General features: G+C 46.1%; 1 protein-coding gene across 1 annotated transcript in view; it reads right to left on the reverse strand.

Annotated features, from left to right (window-relative positions):
• WDR88 (WD repeat domain 88) overlaps positions 1–23435 on the reverse strand; it is a 54751-nt gene that overhangs the window by 18974 nt on the left and 12342 nt on the right. Inside the window, exons 3-7 of the mRNA XM_004704911.2 lie at positions 17928–18016; positions 16088–16151; positions 7232–7370; positions 4157–4286; positions 228–415 (exon numbers count right to left, since the gene is read on the reverse strand). Of these exons, the coding sequence (XP_004704968.1) occupies positions 228–415; positions 4157–4286; positions 7232–7370; positions 16088–16151; positions 17928–18016 (610 nt within the window). The remainder of the gene's footprint in view (positions 1–227; positions 416–4156; positions 4287–7231; positions 7371–16087; positions 16152–17927; positions 18017–23435) is intronic.

Below are 23435 nucleotides of genomic sequence, written 5' to 3' on the forward strand. Positions count from 1 at the left end.
GCATACTGAGTTAGGTTTCTGTCACCTGTAAAAAGATGTCTGCTGATGGAGCTCCCTCTTGACTTTTTTGTTCTCATGGAAACTAATCTGTGTTCACTGCTGGTATCTTTGGAAACCACCTTTCTGTCTCTCTATTGCACTAGGGAAAGGCCATGGGAACACGTGATGAGAAACACTGTCCCGGCGATCCCGCAGGTACCACGTCCTCCGACAGGCTAGTTACTCACCGTCTCTGGCGAAACAACAGGAGCTCACGGAACCTTCGTGGCCCTGCATCAGAGTCACACAGGCCCCTTGGCTGCGGAACTCCCCAGTATGGACATTCCAGATTTTCAAGGTTTTATCCCAAGAGCTTGTGCAGAGAAAATGGCCGCTGAAGGTGAAACAGCAGTTTGAAATTAAATTGTTATGTGCCCTGAAACACAGATGGCAGGAGAGCACATATTAGCACTTCACTACTGGGGGGTCTGTAGGTGTTCAGGACAGCAATGCGAGGGAGGGGCGGGGGAGTTGGGTCTGATCTCAGGTCACCTAACGGGCAATATTCCTTTGGGTCACTACCTACCAAGGCCCAGATGTTAATTTCAGCTGACTACAGCACATATTCTAGAGTTTACCAACCTCTGCAGTTTTGATTAACTCTTGGTTGTGGGAGGGCCATCTTTCGGACTGTACAATGTTTAGCAGTGGAGCACCCCCCCATTTTTTATAATTAAAAATGTCTTCAGATGTTATCATGTGCCCACTGGGGGTACACATTGGCCCTAGTTGAAAACCATTGCATTGAGTTTTGAAGAAAAAGAGTAGCTTAATAAAAAAAATCCATCAGTGGCAGTTGATGGACTAACAAACCTTTCCAGGTTCGGTGCTGGATCACAGGACAAGGGGTTCTCTCCTTCCTGGCAAGAAGCATGAGCCCACAGATTCAAGAAGCTGGGTGTACCCCACATAGACCAAGCCAAAGACATTTACACCAAGACAGTGTAACTGACATCTGACAACTGCACACACACACACACACCTTGAAAACAATGAGAGACAAATGATACCTTACGTACAGATAGGGCAGAAGCCATTCAGATGACAGCAAATTTCTCATCAGAAACCAGGGAGGCCAGAAGGAATTAATACATTTGCGTTTTTTCACGTGCTGAAATGTGAAGATCTAATTGTCCCTCTAGATTTCTTTTGTTTGTTTGTTTGATTTATTGATTTTTAATCATTTTATTGGGGCCACATACAACTCCCATCACAATCCATACATACATCAATTGTGTAAAGCACATTTGTACATTCATTGCCCTCATCATTCTCAAAACATTTGCTCTCAGTCTGGCTAGACCAGAGGATGTACACTGGTACAAATAGGAACTGGAAATACAGGGAATCCAGGGTGGATGATCCCTGCAGGACCAGTGGTGTGAGTGGCGATACTGGGAGGGTAGAGGGAGGGTGGGTTGGAAAGAGGGAACCGATTACAAGGAACTATATGTGACCTCCTCCCTGGGGGATGGACAACCAAAAAGTGGGTGAAGGGAGACATCGGACAGGGCAAGATATGACAAAATATCTTGAAGCTGGGTGTACCCCACATAGACCAAGTCAAAGACATTTACACCATCTTAAACCCTGATGGATAAGCTTGTAGGAGATAGAAATCCAGAGGGACTGGAGGGAGGGGTGCAAAGGGGGAACGATTACAGGGATCTACATGTGGCCTCCTCCCTAGGGCGGACGACAGAAAAGATATTTTGTCATATCTTGCCCTGTCCGATGTCTCCCTTCACCCACTTTTCTGTTGTCTGTCCCCCAGGGAGGAGGTCACATATAGTTCCTTGTAATCGGTTCCCTCTTTCCAACCCACCCTCCCTCTACCCTCCCAGTATCGCCACTCACACCACTGGTCCTGTATGTGGCCCCAATAAAATGATTAAAAATCAATAAATCAAACAAACAAACAAAAGAAATCTAGAGGGACAATTAGATCTTCACATTTCAGCACGTGATATGATTTCAGCACAAGATATGACAAAAAATGACAATTTATAAATTATCAAGGGTTCATGAGGGAGGGGGGAGCGGGGAGGGAGGGGGAAAATGAGGACCTAATGACGGGGGGCTTAAGTGGAGAGGAAATTTTTGAGAATGATGAGGGCAATGAATGTATAAATGTGCTTTACACAATTGATGTATGTATGGAATGTGATAAGAGTTGTATGAGCCCCTAATAAAATGATTTAAAAAAAGAAAATGAAGTGAAAAACAACAACATTTGCTCTCCACCTAAGCCCCTGGCGTCAGCTCTTCATTTTTTCCCCTCCCTCCCCGCTCCCCCCTCCCTCATGAACCCTTGATAAGTTATAAATTATTATTTTGTCATCTCTTACACAGTCCGATGTCTCCCTTCACCCACTTTTCTGTTGTCCCCCCTAGGGAGGAGGCCACATGTAGATCCCTGTAATCGGTTCCCCCTTTGCACCCCTTCCTCCAGTCCCTCTAGATTTCTATCTCCTACAAACAGCCATCAGGGTTTAAGAGGAAATCAAGACATTTTCCCAGGCAAGGAAAACGAAGAGAATGTATCTCCTGCAGACCTAGCCTAAAAGATGCCTAAACAAGTTTATCTGAACAGAAAGGAAACTGAGAGAAGGACCCGGAGAAAATCAGGAAGGAAGAAAACACAGTGTACAAGAATATGGCTGAAAAGATTTTCCTTCTCCTTTTCAATCTTCTAAATCATGTTGAATGGTTTTAAAACAATCATGAAATTCTGACAAAATGCTTGCAAGCTTCAAAATTCCACTGGAATTACAAATTTCCAAAAATCTAGCAGGGTTAGCGATATAATTTGCAGAGCTCAGTGCAAAATTAAGCCATCCAGCCCCTTGTTTAAGAAATAGTAGGCATTTCCCAACATGGGTAGCAGATGATAAACCCAGCAGGGCAGCTTCGGAGCGTGGGAGCCTGCGTGACTATGCAGGCCGTGCACCCGAAGCCAGTTCTGGGCTGCACCCTGGCGATTTTGGGCACCACTACTTTCTGATTAAGAGCTACAATTCCAGAGAAATAAAAAATTCGGGTAAAGAACACATTGAAAAACATCGAACATGCCTTTGGCTATTTCTCATATTTACCTTGTCCATTACCAGTGGGCCAAGTTGTGTCCACCTTGCCTGCCTCTCTTCTCTCTAGGGAGCATTGACCAGGCTCTCTGTGGTGATGAGAGCTGTGCCCCACCACTGCCCCTCCTTCTGGGGCATCTCATGTGGACCTAGATGTTCGTGGACGTCCCTCTCCCGTAACAGAGAGCGCTTGCTGAGCTCTCACCGTGGAGCCGCACTCTGCTACGGACGCCCATGTATTATCTTACCCAGCCCTCACATCAGCCCCATGAGGTGTGCCCTTGCACCACGGGAGAGGGTCTTTGTACTCCATAGGTTTTCATTGGCTGATTTCTTGGCAGTAAATCTCGAGCCCATCTCAGGCAGGAAACTCCACTGAAACTTGTTCAGCCTCAAAATGACATTTGAGCTGCCACGGGGGCTGCACCTGAAGTAGGAATCCACCTATCCAACATCTCCCACATAGAAAGTGAGATTCTTCCACCAAATCTCCATGGCCTTGCCCACCCATCCCACCGCCATGAGTAGGCACCATGTTTTCTCAGCTTGCAAATGATGAAACTAAGGGCCCAGATCACACAGCCAGTGAGTGGTGAATCCTGCATGGACACCTCAGCATCCTGGGAAAGGCTGACACAGGCCACAGCTGGGTGGGTCAGGCACGGGGACAGGGTGTGTCCACATTCTGGGCTCCTGCCTCAAGGTCTGTTGGAGAAGGACTGCCCCACCACAAGGCCCCAGATCATCAAGTGTTCCTATGCTATGTATCAGGAGGTGCTGGCAATTCACGTTTAGTAGGAGCTCCACACAAGTTCTCCAGTGTTGGCTCACCTTAGAACAAATGTATCTGACACCCAGCCTGGCCCACAGGCCACACTTGGCAGTTTCCCTGTGGCCTCCCTGCCTCCTTCCCTTTGCCCTTCTCCAGCCTCCTAGACACCCCCGAAGATGCCTCCATGTGGTGCTGGCTCACAAGCTGATGGCGTAAGGAAGGGTGTGCATGTGGGGTCCAGGAATGCTCTGCCCCTCCTCACTTCCTGATGGTGAGCAGCGTGGCCTGGGATGTAACATCCAAGATCTTGATGGTCCTGTCCGCTGAGACGGAGGCCACCTTTCGGCTGTCATAGTCAAAGCAGCATGATGTGATCAGCCTTTCGTGGTGATCTGAGACAGAGAAAAGGTGATTCATGGGGAAGTAAAAGGAAATAGAGAAAAGAGTTAGTAGGCAAATGACATTTATAGCGGTCTAAATACAGGCATGTATATATGTAAATATATGTATATATAATGATAGGGAAATAGATCTATGTACATATATTTATATGTTAAGTAGTAAGGTAGCAGAGATACATTTGGCCTCTACTCAAGTACTCCCTCAATGCAAGAACACTTTGTTCTAATAACCCAGCATTCTGTGATGCTCACCTTCCTGACACGATCACTGTAGACAAAATGGGTGCTGCATAAGCAAATGTGGTGAAGAAAGCTGATGGTGCCCAGCTTTCAAAAGATATAGCGTCTGAGGTCTTAAAGACTTGGAAGTAAACAAGCGGCCATCTAGCTGAGAAGCAACAATGCCCACATGGAAGAAGCACACCAGCCTGTGTGATCATGAGGAGTCGATGGGATCAAAGACCCAGAACAAAAAAATTATATTGATGTGAATGAGGGGGAGGGTGGAGTGGAGACCCAAAACCCATCTGTAGACAATTGGACATCCCCTTACAGAAGGGTCACAAAGAAGGTACAAGCCAATCAGGGTGCAGTATAGCACTGATGAAACATACAACTTTCCTCTAGTTCTTTAATGCCTCCTCCCCCAGACTATTATGACCCTAATTCTACTTTACAAATCCGACTAAACCAGAGCATGTACACTGGCACAGATAAGAGCTGGCAACACAGGAAATCCAGGACACATAAACCCCTCAGGACCAATAATGAGAGTAGCAATGCCAGGAGGGGAAGGGGAAGGTTGGAGGAGAAAGGGGGAACCAATCACAAGGATATACATATAACCCCCTCCCAGGGGGGTGGACAATAGAAAAGTGGGTGAAAGGAGACATAGGTCAGTGTAAGACATGAAAAAATAATAATAATTTACAAATTATCAAGAGTTGATGAGGGAGGGAGAGGGAGTGGGGGTAAATGAGCTGATACCAAGGACTCAAGCAGAAAGAAAATGTTTTGAAAATGATGATGGCAACATATGTACAAATGTGCTTGACACAATGAATGTGTATATGGATTGTGACAAGAGTTTTAAAATGATTAAATAATAATAATACATTTTTTAAAGAAAAATAAAAGTAGAATAATTGACCATAAAAAAAAGAACCCTGAGACTATGCCCCTTAGTTACCCTTCAGGTCTAGAACTGAATGTCTGAGGGGAATAATCAACCACCCAAAGACAAAGCTCATACGGGTTAGGAAAGACAGGGTTAGAAACTGGAATCCAGGGAAACAGGATGTTGTGGGGATTGCCATCAGGGAGATGAAACAAAATGTGTGTGGATTGTTGAATGGAAACAGTTCTGCTCTGTAAACCTGCACCCAATTCACAATAAGATAGGAACAAAGGGAAAAGAAAAGATGACTCTCATGGCCACGTGCGTTTAGAAAGGAACAGTGCTTCTTCATGTTTCACAAGCAAGAGACTGAACCGAATCTGAGGAGAATCCACCTTGGGAACCTGTCTCTGCTTGTATTACATCAATCTGTGTCTCAGCCTGAATGATGCTTGTACAATTACCATTTCATCCCCTAAAACAGTGGTTCTCATCCTTCCTAATGCCTCAACCCTTTCATACAGTTCCTCATGTTGTGGTGACCCCGAACCATAAAATTATTTTCATTGCTACTCCATAGCTGTAATTTTGCTACTGTTATGAATCATAATGTAAGAATCTCATATGCAGAATATATTTTCATTGATACAAATTGAACATAACCACAGCTGAATATAAAAAGACTGATAAGCATCCAGATTAAGTTCCCATGGTACAGATTTTTTTGTGTGCAGTAGTTGATGATTTTACATTTACCCATTAATTATAATTCATAAAGTGCCATTTTACCTCCAATACTGCTGCTTTCAACACAGCAGCTGCTTTTAACACAGCAGCTGCTTTTAACGGAGTAGCTGCTTTCAACACAGCAGGTGCTTTCTACACATGGGCCTGGTCCACATAAGTACATTATGGCGCCAACCCTGTCACACACACCTGTATTTGTATGGGGTGTATGTGATGGAGCTGGCGTGATGATATCATTATGCCAGGTACTCGTATATGGGTGTATCTGCATGGGGGCAGACCCGCCTGGATAGAGGAGTGGTGTCTCGGTTCCTAAGACCATCGGAAATATGTTTTCTGATGGTCTAGGCGACCCCTGTGAAAGGGTCATTCAACCCTGTGTTAGGTAAGTTTATTTGTGCCAACATAGCCAATGAACACATGTGGGATTAATTGAACAATTAAGAGATAAATGGCTTGGCAAGCCTCGCCTTTCTTGTCTCTTGCTCTTTGATGATCAGACCAGTGTGCGGCTGCCTTAGCTTGTTCTCTGCCTCAATTTGCAAGCTACACTGCCTGTGGGACACCTAACCCATGACTGTGTCGCGGTAGTTTGCGGTTCCTTCACAACTTGCTTCGCCACGCTACTGGAGTATACGTTGCTTGAGCTGGGGACTGTCAGACCCTGTCATCTGGCTGACTGTGGGTGACCTGCCTTGCTGTTTGTTGCCTGTGGCCGGATAACCTGAATTGTTCTACGGGGGACTACCCAGCGGTCCTCAAGACTTAAGGACTGCCAGTGTACTAGCTGACTCATGGAAGTGAATTGCACTGAGTCATTTGTACTGCTTTATAGATTAGTTAACTGTTTATTTCTTATGTTTTATATATATACATACACACACACACATACACACATATAAAATCATTAGTTTTGTTTCTCTAGAGAACCCTGTCTAACATAACCCCCTAAGGGGTCACAACCCACAGGTTGAGAGCTGCTGCCCTAAAATGATCTAAAGCCATTGTCAGTCAAGTGCCAAGTGGCTGTTACCAGGGCTAAGAGAACAGAGCAGGGGCCATGCATACTTACTTTTAACGTGTGCGATGGTGGTGGCATTGACTGCATCTGTTATATAGAGTCCACAGTCCACATCCGACGCAGAGACCATATACTTGCCATCAGGAGAAAACTTACAGGACACTATGAAGTTGTCATACTTGATTCGCCACTGAAATGGGCCAACAACCAAAAAAGGGGTTTTCTTTCTCGATCTGCAGAATGCTTGGTGATGAGAAAAAGCTTCTATGTATCCCCTGTTCCATATGGTAACCACTGGTCCCATGGGGTCAACAAGCACTTGTGCATATAGAAACTGGATTTTTAACTTAAATTTTAATGAATTAACAAAATGTTTTCTCTTTTCGTTCTTGACTCTTGAGTCATGTGAGAGACTGCTAGGACCGTGTCTGGGACCATGAATATGGGACTCACTTCTAATGAATATAGAATATGGCAGCTGTGGTAGTCTGGGTTGACTAGGGAAACAAATCCACAGACACTCATATGTGTATAAGAAAGAGCTTTATATCAAAGAGCAATTGTACATTAAGAAAACATCCCAGCCAGGGCCAGATCAAGTCCATATGTCTAATACCAGTCTATAAATTCCTCTTCAGACTCACGCAACACATGCAATGACACTGAATACAGGAAGATCACAGGCCAGTGGGTTGAAAGTCTTGTGGATCCAGTGGCAGTGGAGCTATCTCAACACTGGCAGGGGTCTCCATGTGGCTCCTCTGGTTCCAGGGCTCTAGCATAGCTCCATGTATCATATAAGCAAGAAGATGAAGCAGAGAGTCTGTATCTGGCCTCCAGTGAGCTATTTATCTCCGAGGTGCCTCTAAATGAGATCATCAAGCTGCAACCTGATTGACAGGATAGACTCCACCCCTCCACAAGTTGACATCAGATTATGTGACTACCACAGCAGACAAATGGATAGATGTTATATTTGTTGTTGTTATTGTTAAGTGCCATCGAGTTGATCCCAATGCAGAGTGACAAATGCAGAGTGTCCTATTCACAACAAAATGAAACATTGCCTGGTCCTGAACCATCCTCATGATTTTTCCTATGCTTGAACCTATTGTTGTGGCCACTGTGTCCATCCATCTCATTGAGGGCCTTTCTCTTTTTTGTTGTCCCTCTACGAAGCAAGATATCCTTCTCCAGAGATTGGTCTCTCCTGCCAACATGTCCAAAGCATATAGGACAAAGTCTAGCCATCTTTGCCTCTAAGAAGCATTCTGGCCATTATTTCTCCAAGAGAGACTTGTTTTTCCTTTTGGCAGTCCATGGTACTTTCAGCATTCTTCACCAGCACCGCAATTCAAACAAATGCATTGATTCTTCTTCTTTATTCAATGTCCAACTTTCACATGCATTTGAGGTGATTGATTGAAAATAGCATGGCTTGGGTCAGGCACACCTTAGTCCTCAAAGTAACATCCTTGCTTTTCAATGCTCTAAAGAGGTCTTGTGCAGCAGATTTGCCCAATGCAACGCATCTTTTGATCTTTTGACCGCTGCTTCCATGAGCACTGACTGTGGATCCAAGTCCGCGGAAATCCTCGAAAGTTCATTCTTTCCTCCAGGTATCATGATGTTACCTATTGATCCAGTTGTGAGGATTTGAGACTTCTTTACACTTTACAATGGAGGCTGCAGTCAGCAAGTGTTTCAAGTCCTCCTCACACTCAGCAAGCAAGGTTGTGTCGCTGAGTGTCACAGGTTGCTAACAAGCCTTCCTCCAATCCTGGGGCCTCGTTCTTCATAGAATCCGGCTTCTCTGATGATTTGCTCAGCATACAGATTGAATAAGTATGGTGAGAGGATACAACCCTGACACACCTTTCCTGATTTTAAACCATGCAGCTTCCCGTTGTTCTGTTTGCACAACTGCCTCTTGATCCATGTACAGCTTCCATGTGAGCACGATGAAGTGTTCTGAAATTTCCATTCAAGGCTATTCATAATTTGTCATAATCCACATAGTCGAATGCCTTTGCAAAATATTATATAATCTCAGTTAAAGCCAGTATCTATAATAGGCACATATATAAGAAAGATTTATAAGCCATTTCTGCAGGTGGGGCAGAAGGGAATGAGGAGTTATTGCTTATAGTATAAAGAGTTTCTGTTTGAGGTGATAAAAAGGTTTGAAGATGCATAATGATCATAAATGAAACCAATGTCACTGAATTATACACATAAAAATTGTTAAATGTTTGTGTTTTCCTTTTTTTAGAAAAATTTAGAAATTTTTCTTTTCTTTTTTTTAAATCGTTTTATTAGGGGCTCATACAACTCTTATCACACTCCATACCTACATCAATTGTGTCAAGCACATTTGTACATTCATTGCCCTCATCATTCTCAAAACATTTGCTCTCCACTTAAGGCTCTGGCATCAGGTCCTCATTTTTTTTCCCTCCCTCCCTGCTCTTCCCTCCCTCATGAGCCCTTGATAATTTATAAATTATTATTTTGTCATATCTTGCCCTGTCTGACATCTCCCTTCACCTACTTTTCTGTTGTCCGTCCCCCAGGGAGGAGGTCACATGTAGATCCTTGTAATCAGTTCCCCCTTTCCAATCCACCCTCCCTTCACCCTCCCAGTATTGCCACTCACACTACTGGTCCTGAAGGGATATGTTTCACCACAATAAAAATATATTTTTTAAAGAATAGAGCCAAAGTGAACATTTGTGACTCAGTCGTACTGGAGCATCATGGCCTCCTCTTTGTTTTTCTCTTGGATCACTCACTCTGGAGGAAGTTAACAACCATGTCCTGAGAATATTCCAGTCATCCCACAAGAGAGGGACTGAGACCTCCTGCCAACAGCTAAGGAATGTGCCATCTTAATAGAGCATCTTCAGACTTTCAAATGGCAGCTACCCTGGATACCATCTTAACTATAACCTCATGAAAGACAAGCCAGACCACCTGCTCCCAGGTTTGGGACCACCAGAAACTGTGTGAAATTGTAAAGGCTTGCTATTTCAAGCTGCTTTTGTGGAATAATTGGTCAAGCGGCAGAAAATAACTAATTCAGTCAGGGATTTGGCAAATGGCATCAGACTGCTCGTGGAACAAAATTAAACAAAAGGACTTTCAGGGAAGTAAAAGAAAAACACCCCAGATGGAAAATCTGGTGAAAGACAAGAACAAAGTCTTTTCAAAAGCAGAAGTCAACATTTGGCAAAGTGCTCCACGTCAGGAGTAATCGAGTCACAGGATAATGGGCTAAAACATGAAAAACGGTGCCACGCAGCACGTGTTGGTGAGAACTATTGAGCGCTCATTGGGTCCCTGGGGACCAAGCTGACCCCGTTTGTGGGAAGCCAATGGGCAATTTAATTTCCATATTGTTAAAGTTAGCAATAGAAGTAGAAACTATCTATCCTTTAAAAAGAGGAAGATGTGTATTAAAAACATGAACTATGGGAAGCAGAGAACAGGAAGAGTGTATATGTGGATGAATCCGTTATTCTCATATTAAGCCTGGCAGGCTGGGTTTCTGGGGTGGAGGGAGGCCTTCACCCTCGTGAGTTAGAGGCAAGTCCCAATCACAGTCTCATAATTACTATTGTTCCCCACTATATCCTCCCATAATAGTGCTGCCTTAAAGTTACCTCCTACAAGCACATGGCGGGTTGCTATCTAGCTGGCAGCTCTGACGATAGAGGCAGACAGTGCTATTGCTCTCTGGGCTCTGAGGACAGCCACTGCCCCTGATCTGCCCCTGGGACTGACGTTAGGTGACTCCTCCTATGTAGTCAGGGGCTTTTAGGGTTAGGGTACAGACCATTTTGTTACACATGTGGTTACCTGTAATTAGGGGGGCTGGCACACCCCTGAGTGTATCTCAGCCTTGGTTGGAAATATATTCTCTCTGTGGACCTGGTACCTGAAGTCATGGTGGTCCCGGAGGTGAGCACTTGCATGCTTTATCTTGTCTGATGTCTTTTTAATGCTACCCCTCAGTTACACAACTGTCCCTTGGCCCCATTCGATTGTGGGGGCTGGTACCCCACAATGTACCAACTTCCCGCATTACCTAAACTCCAAACCCATGGCCATCAAATAGATTCCACTCAGAGTGACCCTCTGAGTCGAGTGGAACTGCCCCTGTGGGTTTCCAAGGCTGTGAATCTTTTGGTTTGTTTGTTGAAATTGGCTTTCATGCCACAAAAGAATTGAAGTCGGTCTCGATGTTACTTTTCTTCCATGGGTAACCACTCAGACCGTGTTTAGATCTGATGGGCCAGGAATCTGCACCGTTTTTAAGGTTGTGACCCTTCTCTTTTTTTCTTTTTTAAATGTAAATTTTATCCATTTCCCCTTTTATTTTTGGATTAACACATACAAAGAAAAGCATGCTCTTTGGGGTTGTACAGCCCATCTCACCAAAGCAGTCGCAGGACCCGTTAAGCCCTCCCTCCCCACACCCCCATGTGGTTACTCCTTCCCCTTTCCTTCGTCGTTTTCCTTTTCCACCCTCCCCTCCTGACTGCCTGTCCCCAGCTTTCTTCCTTTTCCCACAGCCCGGCCTCAGGTAGTCTCCAAAGTATTTTCCTTCGACGTGAAAACCGCTTTTATGTTTCTTTCTTCCTTTATAATAATGGTGTCATGTTTATCTTTATGAAATTGACTAATTTTGCTGAGCCTAAGGTCCTCCAATTTTGTCTGTGTCTTGAGGTGCTCGACAGACCATTGTTTTTTAGGAATGCACGATATTTCATTATGTGTAGGGGCCAGAGTTTGTTTATCCATTCCTCCACAGATTTTTTTTATTGTTTCCATCTTTTTGCTATTATAAAACATGGTATGCATATGTCTGTTCTTGTTCTTTATTTATTTAGAGTAAATACCAAGTAGCAAGATGGCAGGAACATAAGGTATTTGTATTTGCATTTATTTTCTGTAGTGGCCATACAATTCTTCAATCCTATCAGCAATGTATGGGGTGTTTCAATCTCTCCACAGTCTCTCCAACATTTATTTTCTGTTTTTTTTTAATTTTGCTAAGAATGTCAGTGTGAGGCGATATCTCATTGTTAATTTCTGTTTCTCTTGTGGCTAATGAATGCAAGCATTTATTTCTTCATATGACTGTTAGCTGCCTGGGTGCAATCTGTAGTAAGTTGGCTGTTCATGTCTTGTACCTATTTTTAATTGGGTTATTTTTAATTAAGGTGTTGTAGTTTTCTATAGACTTTTGAAATTAGCCCTTAATTTGACATATCGTTGTCAAATAAGATTTTCTTTTTTTACATATCAGCACTTCATACACATGTCATACAATTCAATAAGTCAGTCCTATCAAGAAGACTTGTTCAGTTGTCACCATAGTCATTTCTAGAACATTTTCTTCTTCCTTGTACTCATTGTTATTCATGTAAGTATTATTTTTCTATTTGTGGCAAAAATATACACAACAAAACATTCTCTAACTCCACAATGTCTAACTGTATCAAGTATTTTCCCCAATCTGTGGGTTCTCTTTTTATTTTGTTAATGAAGTCTTTTGATGTACATAAATGTCAGAAGGCCCCAGGCCTCTATTTGGTCTTGTGTAGTGTCGGTGTTTCTTCCTTATGCTTAGTAGTGTGTTTATGCCTTGTATTCCAAAAGAGACCAAACTCGTTGCCATCGAGTCGGTGCTGACTCGTGGGACCCTAGAGGACAAGGTGGAGCTGCCCCTGGGGGTTTCCCAGAGTGTAACTCTATGAGAATTGAAAGCCCCATCTTTCTCCCATGTATTAGGGTCTTTAAATTTGTCCCTATTTTTTCATTGATGATCCTTATGGTTCTAGGGTTTATATTTAGGTCTTTAATCCTTCTTGGGTTCATTTTTTTATCTAATGTGCCATATGGACCTTATTTCATTCCTTTGTAGGGTTGAGTTCCAACTTTTCCAGCACCATTTATTGAAAAGGCCATCTCTTCCACACTGAACATGTTTTAGTCCTTTGTCAAAATTGAGGTGTTTGCAGGTGCTTGGGTTCTCTGTATTGGGTTCTCTTGTATTACTGTGTTCTCTGTTCTAATCCATTGGTCTACATATCTTTTGTTGTAAGAGAATACAAATCTTTATAGGAGCAAGTAATTTCATCCTTGTCCATCAGAGAGGTTGGTGGATTTGAACAGCCAACTTTGTGGTTAGCAGCCCAACTCATAACCCATTATGCTACCTAAGCTCCTTTCCCCATGCTAGTATTGTCAATAGTAGGGAAAAGTGAAAAGCCCCTCAGTGCCCTATAACAAGGAATGATGAAATATGGGGTAGCCTGTCTCTACTGAGGAAGCTAGGGGTCCATTAAAAAGAGAGACACAGATGTACGTTTATTCACAACTGTTGTTAATTGGGAGGGGAAAGGAATCAGAGCCTGAAGAGTAGATGCATGATGACATCATTTTGGTTAACAAAATATATAGACAAGTATTCCTATGTAAACAGGTCAATAGGAAAAGAGACACCAAGATCAGGTTTACATGCATCTCTGGTAGTGATGCCAGGCAGTAAATTACTTACATGCACCTTCTAGCCACAGCCTTTGCTCCTCCCACCAAACACCCTACATTTTTCTCATGGGTCTGGATAAGAAGGTGGGAGAAGACAGTGATGGTTTAGCTGTGAGTGACTCTTAACAGTTAGTTGTGGTTGCCATCCTGATGGGTGTAAAATGGGCCATCATAGAAGCAGAAAATGGGGGTCTTACTACCAATAAGAGAGCAGAGCCAGGAGTGGAGCGTCCTTCAGACTCTGAGATCCCTGCACATCAAACCACCCGGATCTAGGAGATAGCTTGACCCCAGAGGAACTGCATCAGATGGAGTGGTGGACTCCCAGCCAACAGAGCATGTAACGAACGCTGAGTGATTTGGGATAGGAGGCTAGTTTGTGGAGTAGGGTGCCTCTGGGAACTTAATTGGGGAGCTGGGTTTGCTGACCCAGAGAGCTAGAGTTAAATGCCTTCCAGTTGAGGCTTATGGCAGAGTGGCATGCCCTTTGGGTAGTTATTTTAAAACTTACTGCCATTGAGTCAATTCCAACTCATAGTGACTTTATAGGACAGGGTGGAGCTGGCCCTGTGGATTTCCAAGACCATAATTCTTTACAGGAGTAGAAATCTCGTTTCTCTCCCGAGGAATGACTTGTGTTTTTGAACTTTTGACTTTGACTTTGCAGTTAACCACAACACCACCAGAGCTCCTTCTTGGTCATTTATTGGCAGCCCTGAGAGAGCTTTGTAACATTTCCTGAGCAGGGCAGAGTCCAGGCTGAGAAGCTGAGGGCCAGAGAGAATCCTGTCTGCAGGCCCAGCAGAGGATGAACTGTCGTGACTGAACAACTGCATCTTGAGCATTTCTCACCTGATTTGTAACCCGTTAATTCCCCTAACAAACTCCATAAGCTTGAGTATCCTTTGTGAGTTTTCTGCGGCCACTGCCATGAGTTCTAGAACCAAACTGAAAAAATTAGAGCAAGCTGTGGGAGAGAGGGTTGGTGTCAGAATTGGTGAAGAAGGTTGGAGGGAGGTCTGACCTCGGCCTGGGGTCAAAATCAGTCTTGGGAACCTGGAGGAGGTCAGATGCCACCTGCAGGCCATTTTCTCATGTGGTTTCAGGATTTTCTCTTTTGTTTTGTTACCACTCTCCAATCCTTTTACCAATTCTGACTCCCATCAGCCCTCCCACAGAATGTCTCTCTGTCTCTGCTTGTTGTTGTTGTTGTTGTTGTTGTCGTTGTTGTTGTTAGGTGCCATCAAGTCACTTCTGACCCAGAGCTACCCTGTGAACAACAGAAGGAAACACTGCACCGGACTTGCAATTGCTCCTATGCTTCAGCCCCTTGTTGCAGCAGCCAACACGTCTATGCAGCCTTCCTCTTTTTCATTGCCCTTCCACTTGACCAAGCGCCATGTCTTTCTCCAGGGACTGGTCTCCCCTGACAATAGGTCCAAAGTACGTAAGACAGAGTCTTGCCATTCTTGCCTCTAAGGACCACTCTGGCCATCCTTCTGCTCGGTTCGATGATGGCAATGGCCTCCCAGAATGCAGAGTCCACACTCCGAGCCACGGGGTTTATTAGGGAAGCCACAGGTTACACATGATCAAAGTAGGATACAGTTAAGAACCAAAGGTAGTGAAGGGAGAATCCCCAGCTGGCATAAAACAGGGGTCCAGGATTGACAGAATACAAATGGAAATCGTTCAACAGACTGAGGCAACGGGAGTTGTTTCATCTCAACTTGCAAAAAAATAAATAAATGTACAATGAATATAAAACGGCCATTGCGTGAAGCAGAAAAGTTGCATTTTAAGGAGAGCAAACAGGAAGAAGGGAGAGGAGAGGCCGTAGTGTTGCAGGGCCACAGGAGTGGAGAGGGAGACCTTGGGGTATGCGGGAGGAAGAAAGGGAGGGATCCTGGGGGGTCAGAGTTCTCGGACTCCCTGCTTGGACTGCGAGCAGTCCTTCAAGGATGGAGCGAGGGGCTGCTGGGAAGGCCTAGAGACCTTGCCTTTTGGCCATGTGGCCTTTGTCCAATGCTCTCAGCCTTGTTTCCTGCCCAGTCAAATTAGACATCCCACATTCCTATGCAGCCTGGCCCAATGTGCCCTGGCCCCTCCCCTCCTTTCTGGGGCTCAGTCCACATTCTGCCTCTTCCTAGACACTCTCTCCCCCAGCCCCTACCTCCATCATCTGCATCTACTGCTGCAGACCTGGCAAGCCAGCCACAGTTCCTGTAGCCTGCTGTCCACATCTGGAACAAAGTGCTTCTCTCCTCTGAGCCTGGGCCTTTCACCTGCTCCCCACACCCCAACCACCCTGGACCGGCCCACACCGCCTGCCCACTGGGCAGACATACATACCAGCAGCTTTCCTGTCTCAAGGTCCCAAGCCCTGACTGTTTTGTCGTAGGATGCTGCCACAACTCTGAAAATAAAAAGTGCACATACAGACCCTTCGTAACAGAATAATTCCAACAGCTTCTTCAGAGGAAACAAACAAGCAAAATTGTATATTCTAAAACTGAGATCGCATGTAATGCCCTTTTCAAAAGATGCTCCAGAAAAGGTGTTTTGTGAAAATGTTCCTTACCAGGCCTCGTATTGATTATGAGGAGGCCTGGTGTCATGGTGGGCTATGCATTGGGCTGCTAGACAAACACAAAGTCGGTGGCTCAAACCCACCAGCCGCTCCTCGGGAGAAAGATGAGGCTGTCTGCCCCCATAAAGATGTACAGCCTCAGAAACCCGCGGGGGCGGTCCTACTCCATCCTATGGGGTCGCTGTGTGTTGGCACCGACTCGATAGCAGGGAGTTTGGTTTGGTTTGGTTTGGCTTGATGATTGTTTATTAGGTGAATGTGGTCTTCATTGCTGAGTGAAGAGGGTGGCCTCATCCTCAGGCGGCCCACCTGCCCTCCTATGGGGAACCCTCAAGCAGGAACCTTGGGGCCCTGAGCTACATGAGCCCTCTTGGGGGGCCTCTGGGTCTGACTCAAAGGCAGAGGCTGCACAGGTAGCTTCCACTCTGCAGAGATTTCACCTGGACCCTGGAGGGGGCAAGAGGGTTGGCCAAGGCAGAGCTGTATTCACTCAGGAACTGTAATCCTGGAACTCACTGAAGAAGAGAGCCAGCACCAAGGCACGATAAAGACCCCTCACGGCCCTGGAGTCCGGCCCGACTCTCTGCAGCCCTACAGGGCAGGGCAGACCGGCCCCTGGGTTACGGGACTGCAGCTCTTTACAGGACTAGAGTCTCTTCTTTCTGCCAAGGCATCGTCCCTCAGGCACTCAACCATGTCCTTTTGCCTTGGCGCTTTTAAAGGCGTCATATCTTCATTTCTGTTATGGGCTGTTTCCTGCTAAGGGGTGACCGACGATTCACTTCCCTCTCTGCTTGCTTATCTTTTTCCAGGCAGCGGGTTTCTGGAACATTCAGTGAAACAGCACGCATGACCTTTGTCGGCTCATGTTGCGTGTTTCAGAGGCAGTGTGTGTCCTTTACGGAAGGTGCATTTGCAGGGCACAAATCCCTCCCATCTGTTTTTATAAAAATGATTTTTCTAGCTGCTACTCAGGGTAAAAGCAAACCCATTTCAGCAAACCCCTGTGTAAAGGGGTTAAGCAAGGGCATGCTGGGGACCTTCTCTGTGCGTGGTCTCGGCCCAGCCCTGAACCTCCGGCATGACAGGCCTGGTCCGGGCTCTGGAGTGCTGGGCCTGTGATCCCTGTGCGCCACAAGGGCACAACTGAGATCATGAAGCGACCACCCCTGGCACATAGGACGACAGAGAAGAAACTTCAGACTGGCTTTGTATTAGACCAGGAGAAAGATGGGGTTCCTTCTCCCAGCAATAGTAGAAGCTCCAGCCTGGGAAACTCACAAGGGCAGTTCTACCCTGTCCTATAGGGTCGCTATGAGTCGGTATTAATTCAATGGCAGTAAATTTGATTTTGTTATATCAGCCACAATGAATGTCATTTTTCTACACACTTTACAGTTTCTAAGTGTTAGCCCATCTATTCAATTCTCACAGCAAAAAAGTGGGGGGGGGCGGCTGTGAAACAATTAGTGAGAATATGGTTGTCTTTTTCTTTAAAAAAAAAAAAAGCAGCCGCCTGTCCCAGCACACCTGGCCTGTGGTCCTCCCTCCTGGCCCTCCCGTTCTCTGGTTCCTGACCCCCGTAAAACAAAGGTCGGTCACCTTCTGCTATCGGCTGTGATGCTGCACTCCAACACGGGAGCTCGGGGATGAGGCTCAAAATCTCGAATCACGCGTCCATCCACAGGATCCTCAAAGAGATGAGAGAGCGCATGTCACTGGCGTTGACTGGAGTGGCACAGTGAGTTACCATGGGCGCTCTACCGGTCTGCAGCATGGCACCATGGTCCCCTGCCCCCCACGCAGCTCAAAAGGGCAAAGCACTTTCCAACATCTCCTGCCAAGAGCAGCAAGGCCACCCTTGCCAACCTGGGCATTGTGGGAAACTCCCCCACAGTCCCATAGCCAGCTGGTGGAAACTGGCCATGTTAGGAGGGAGCCTCCTTTGCAGAATCCAGAGATATGTTTCAAGAACTTCACTCTTTTTTGAGTCTCCAGAACTCAAAAAAAGTTCACTCTCTTTGCCCCAGCAGCAATTGTTCTCCAAGGAGTCTCTCCTGATGGAATAGCAGAACTCCCGTCAGAGATTTCTGCATGAAAGTGTCCACTGGACGTTAGGAGTCACAGCCAGACCCTGGCAGCGCCTAAGTGTCCGTCTACCGGGGACTGGTTCCCACGGCGGTTCAAGATCATGCTGACGATGACCACCTAGACGGTGCGATGAGAACAAAGCAGGGTCTAACAGACGAAGAGTCAGTGGGTGGCAGACGCCGTTCACGTGCTCAGCTGCTGACCAAAGGTCAGCGCTTGGAGTCTCCCCAGAATTGCCTCAGAAGCACAGCCTGGTGTCCACTTCTGGAAAGTCAGCCGTCAAACCCTGAGAAGACTATTCTAACACCCGGACTGACGTGCATTCTGGTGGCGGCCAATGTGAGAAGGTGACTGCTGTGGCAAAGATAAAATCCTTTTCTGCAAGAAATGTGGTCAGGAGCTTTTCAGGAGATGCAAAGAAAATGGAAAGAAATAATGAAAAGAAATACTACAGTAGAGGGGGTGCCTCACTTTGGACTGATGAGGGCGGGCTTGCAACAGTGCCCATGGAGATACAGAGACCGCTTTGCAGGAGCCCCCACGTCCTTCGGTGAGAGCAAGGGCTCTGTTGTGTTGGAGGTTGCCAAGACCGGCCGTTCAGGTTCAGTGCTTCGCCGAACGACTCACGTTACATGCCATCGCGTTACATGCCATCGAGTCAGGTTAGGCCTGTGGTGACCCCATGCACAGCAGAAGGAAGTGCTGCCGGTCCTGTGCCGTCCTCACAGGTGCTCCTGTGCCCGAGCCCCTCGCTGCAGCCGCTGTCAGTCTGTCGTGTGAGAGCCTTCCTCTTCTTCACTGCCTGTCCACTCTAGCAAGCATGCTGCCGTAGAACTCCATAGAGAGTCGGCCGTAAGGGCTAAGATTGATGACAGTGAAAGGGTACGAATCCCATGAGCACCGGTGAAAGGTGCATTGAGAGAAGTCTGGAAGGAGCCAGATACCTTCTGAGAGTTTGCTCACAGAGGAGGCACACGGAACACGCGTAAGTCCTCCAGCAATCGGTACAAGACCTCCTGAGAGTTGTTGACCGGGGAGCACGCCTGGTCTAGAAATCCAGGGGGCTCATAGGTTACATGCACATAAATCCCAGACCCACGGAGGGAAGCAAGTGTTCAGCCCAAGTTACATTTTTTGCACAGTCTAGGCACAGTGAGCCACCCTTATTTAGAGCAGTGGTTCTCAACCTTCCTAATGCTGCGACCCTTTCATACAGTTCCTCATGTGGTGGTGAACCCCCAGCCCTAAAATTATTTTCATTGCTACTTCATAACTGAAAATTTGCTACTGTTATGAATTGGGCAACCCTTGTGAAAGGGTCATTCGACCCCCAAAGGGGTCGTGGCCCACTAGTTGAGAACCGTTGATTTAGACCAAGGCTTATATCAGCCAAGTTCACAGATGTCAGACAAGGGCCACGCTTTCCAAGAAGAGCAGGCTAAAGCCTACTATGTGCACTTTGTTCAGCACAGACCCAAGCCTCAAGCCTGGCTCTCTAAGATTTGAAGCCATGCCTGGCTATATCCACCAGGCCCTAATCAAAACCCACCGGCAGGAAGCATCTCTTAGAGGAATTCACCAGGGGCAGGTGACCCCTAGTCTATTTGTCTGAGCTCAAGAGCCTAAGGGCTCTGGCCTCCCTAGTTGGGGCAATGCTCGAGAAGAGAAACCAGTCATCCTGGGGCTCTCCTGTCTGTGCAGGCCTGGGGTAAGCAATGGCAGCATGAGCAGGGGTCCTTGTCCACAGGGCTGCACTGTGCACAGTCAGGGCATCAAGTGGCCAACAGAAGAAACAAGCACCTTGGACAGGTAAGACAGCTGCTTCTTCGTGTGGCATTGGAATCAGCACCCCCCACCCCCCACCCCCACCTTTGTGGACTCAGTGTGAGGGGTTGCTTGGGGTCTGACGGAATAGGGGAGTGGGAGTCTAATGAATAAGTGGAAAAGTCAAGGACATGTGGTAGTATTTCTACCCTAAGTTCATTATGGTTACATAAACAGTGTTTCAGTATGGCCCCAATTTTATAAATGTGTGTGTGCGCGCAAGAAAGAGGAAACTGCATATCCACCTTGTCACAGCAGGTAACTCTAGGGTGGAGGCAGGGGATGATGGCTGTGTTTTTCTTCTTTGTGTTTTGATGCCTTTCTGTAATAAAATCATACTACTTTTATAATATGAGGAAAACTACTAAAGTTTTTCTTATGACAGATTCAATGTGGCAACATATTAGAGTGAGATTCAGAATGAATGTTTTTCAGCTTCTGTTATGGATTGAATTGTAGTCTCTATAGAGAAATGTTGAAATCCTCCTCCCTGTTGTGTTTGTTACTAGGTACCCTCAGGTCGGTTCTAACTCACAGCACCCTGTGCACAACGGAACATACACTGCCTAGCCCTGCCCCATCCTCACAGTCACTACTATGCTTGAGATCATTCTAGCAATCCATTCTGTTGGAGGTCTTCCTCTTTGTCCTTGGCCTTTACTTTACTAAGTGTAATGTCCTTCTCCAGGGACTGGTCCCTCCTAACGGCATGTTCAAAGTACATGAGATGAAGCCTTCCTATCCTTGCTTCTAAGGAGCAATATGACTGTACTCTTTCCAAGAGAGACTTGTTCATTGTGTTAGGCCAGGTTGACTAGAGAAACAAATTCAGTGACACTCGTATATGTGTAAGACAGAGCTTTATATCAAGAGGTAATGTATCAAGAAAACATCCCAGCCCAGTCCAGATCAAATCATTAAGTCTGATACTAGTCCATAAATCCCTCTTCAGACTCATGCAGCCACATGCAATGATGCAGAATACAGGGAGATCAGAGGCTGGTGGATGCAAAGTCATGTGGATCCAGAGGCAGTGGAAGCATCACAGGGCCAGCAGGAAGGTGAAAGCACAGAGAGAGTGGCCCACCTCCACAGAGCCATTTATCTCAGTGGCACTTCCAAATGAGGTCATCAAGCAGCAACCTGATTGACAGGCTAGGCTAAACTCCACCCAGATCTTCTTACAGGTGCCATGTTGGCACAAAACCCCAAACTATCACACTCATTCTTCCAGCTGTTGTTGTTGTTAGGTCTGTTGAGTCAGTTCTGACTCATAGTGACCCTCTGAACAACAGAACACTGCCCACCACAGATGGTGTTATATTTGAGCCCACTGCTCCAGTGACCCATGGTATAGTCAACAATCGTTACCAATACCATGGTTCAAATGCATCAGTTCTTCTCTGTCTTCCTTGGTCAACATCCAGCTTTCACATACGTATGAGGTGATTGAAAATCCCATAGCTTAAGTCAAATGTATGTTCGTCCTCAAACATGGCTTTGGAAATAGGGTCTTTGAAGGTGTTATTAGCTACCAGGAGATCATACCACTGTAGAGACGGTTGTTATCCAACCTGAGTATTGTTCTTACCAAAGAGGATACAGACACAGAGACACACAGCAGGAAGATGTCATGTGAAAATACATCCACAAGTCAAGGAACGTCTGAACAACCAGAAGCTAAAAGAGACCAGGACAGACCTGCCCCTAGAATGGGACACGACCCTGCCAAGACCCCGATTTCCAGATCCTCCAGAGTCGTGAGTCAGTACACTTCAGCTGGCTTTCCACTGCTGGGAAGCGTTACAGTCATGGACACTCACAGGGGGTAGTTCTACCCTGTCCTCTAGGAATCTAGGGTCGCCAGGGGTTGGAATTGACTTGATGGCAGTGAATTTCATTTTTTGGAGTCTTAAGCCATCCAATTTGTGGTACTATGTTACAGCAGCCCTAAAAAAATGATTACAACTTCTTTACACTTTTATGGTTTTTCCAGATTACGCACAGAGATTTACAATCCTGAAAGAGGACTTTTCCAAGATTAAATCAAATGTTTAGGTTTGGGGTGGGTTTGAGAGAGATCAGACTTGGTAGTGATGGCCGGTTGAGTCACAGGGGAAGAGGGAAGACCTTTGGGCTGAGGGACTATGATACAAGAAGACATAGGGTCTTGCCATGTGAAGAGTTGTTGCTTAATCATCTACTGAGGGAGAGCCCCAGCTGGGAGTCCAAAAGGAACCAGGGGAAGAAGAAGAAGACAAGTCCTTGGAGAGGTCAGTCAAGGCAGGGAGCCTCGGGAACTCTGGTGGTTATGGGAGGGGTGGAAGGGGAGAAGGAGGGAGGAGAGAAGGGGAGCCTGGAAAGTATGGCAAAAGGAACTTGGGCTGGAAGTGAGTCAGGGGTTGCCAGGGGGACATGTGAACATCTGTCCTGGAGTGGGAGAAGGAGTTAAGGCCCCTGGGAAAGAGGATGCAAAGGTGCCAAAAGCCAAAAGGGACTTGCCTCGTGGAGAGGCCTAAAAGGGGCGAGGGCGAGGAGCAAGGGAAGGGAAGCAAACACTCAGTGGATTCTCTCCCATTCGGGGATAGTGGCCAACGTGGCACTGACTGCCAGCAAAGGGAAATGGTGGCTATCTCCTTATAAACAGGGCCCCTCGGCCAAAATAGATAGAAACCTCCATGAGTCTTTATACTGACTCAAAAGCTGAGCAAGGACAATGTGTGAAAAATCAGAAAGATGGCCAAGCAAAATGCACAGGAGAAAGTGGCCGTCCCTTGGGTGAGGACCACCAGCAGTGACCGGCTTCTTGGCCACCCCAAAGGGTTGGGAGAGAACTTGATTCTCCCAAAGGAATGTGTCATTTTCCAACCGCTGAAGACAAAGCGGGTGAATAGGCAAATGTGGTGAAGAAAGCTGATGGTGCCCAGCTATCAAAAGATATAGCGCAGGGGATCTTAAAAGCTTGAAGGTAAACAAGTGGCCATCTAGCTCAGAAACAACAAAGCCCACATGGAAGAACACACCAGCCTGTGTGATCATGAGGTGCCGAAGGGATCAGTTATCAGGCATCAAAGAACAAAAAAATCACATCATTGTGTGCTCACCTCCATGATATGATCGCTGAAGACAAATGAGTGCATAAGCAAATGTGGCAAAGAAAGCTGATGGTGCCCGGCTATCAAAAGGTATAGCATC

The sequence above is a fragment of the Echinops telfairi genome, unplaced genomic scaffold, assembly GCF_000313985.2.
Source record: "Echinops telfairi isolate 266 unplaced genomic scaffold, ASM31398v2 ScPeMD7_2291;HRSCAF=2852, whole genome shotgun sequence".
In the NCBI taxonomy this organism is placed as follows: Eukaryota; Metazoa; Chordata; class Mammalia; order Afrosoricida; family Tenrecidae; genus Echinops; species Echinops telfairi.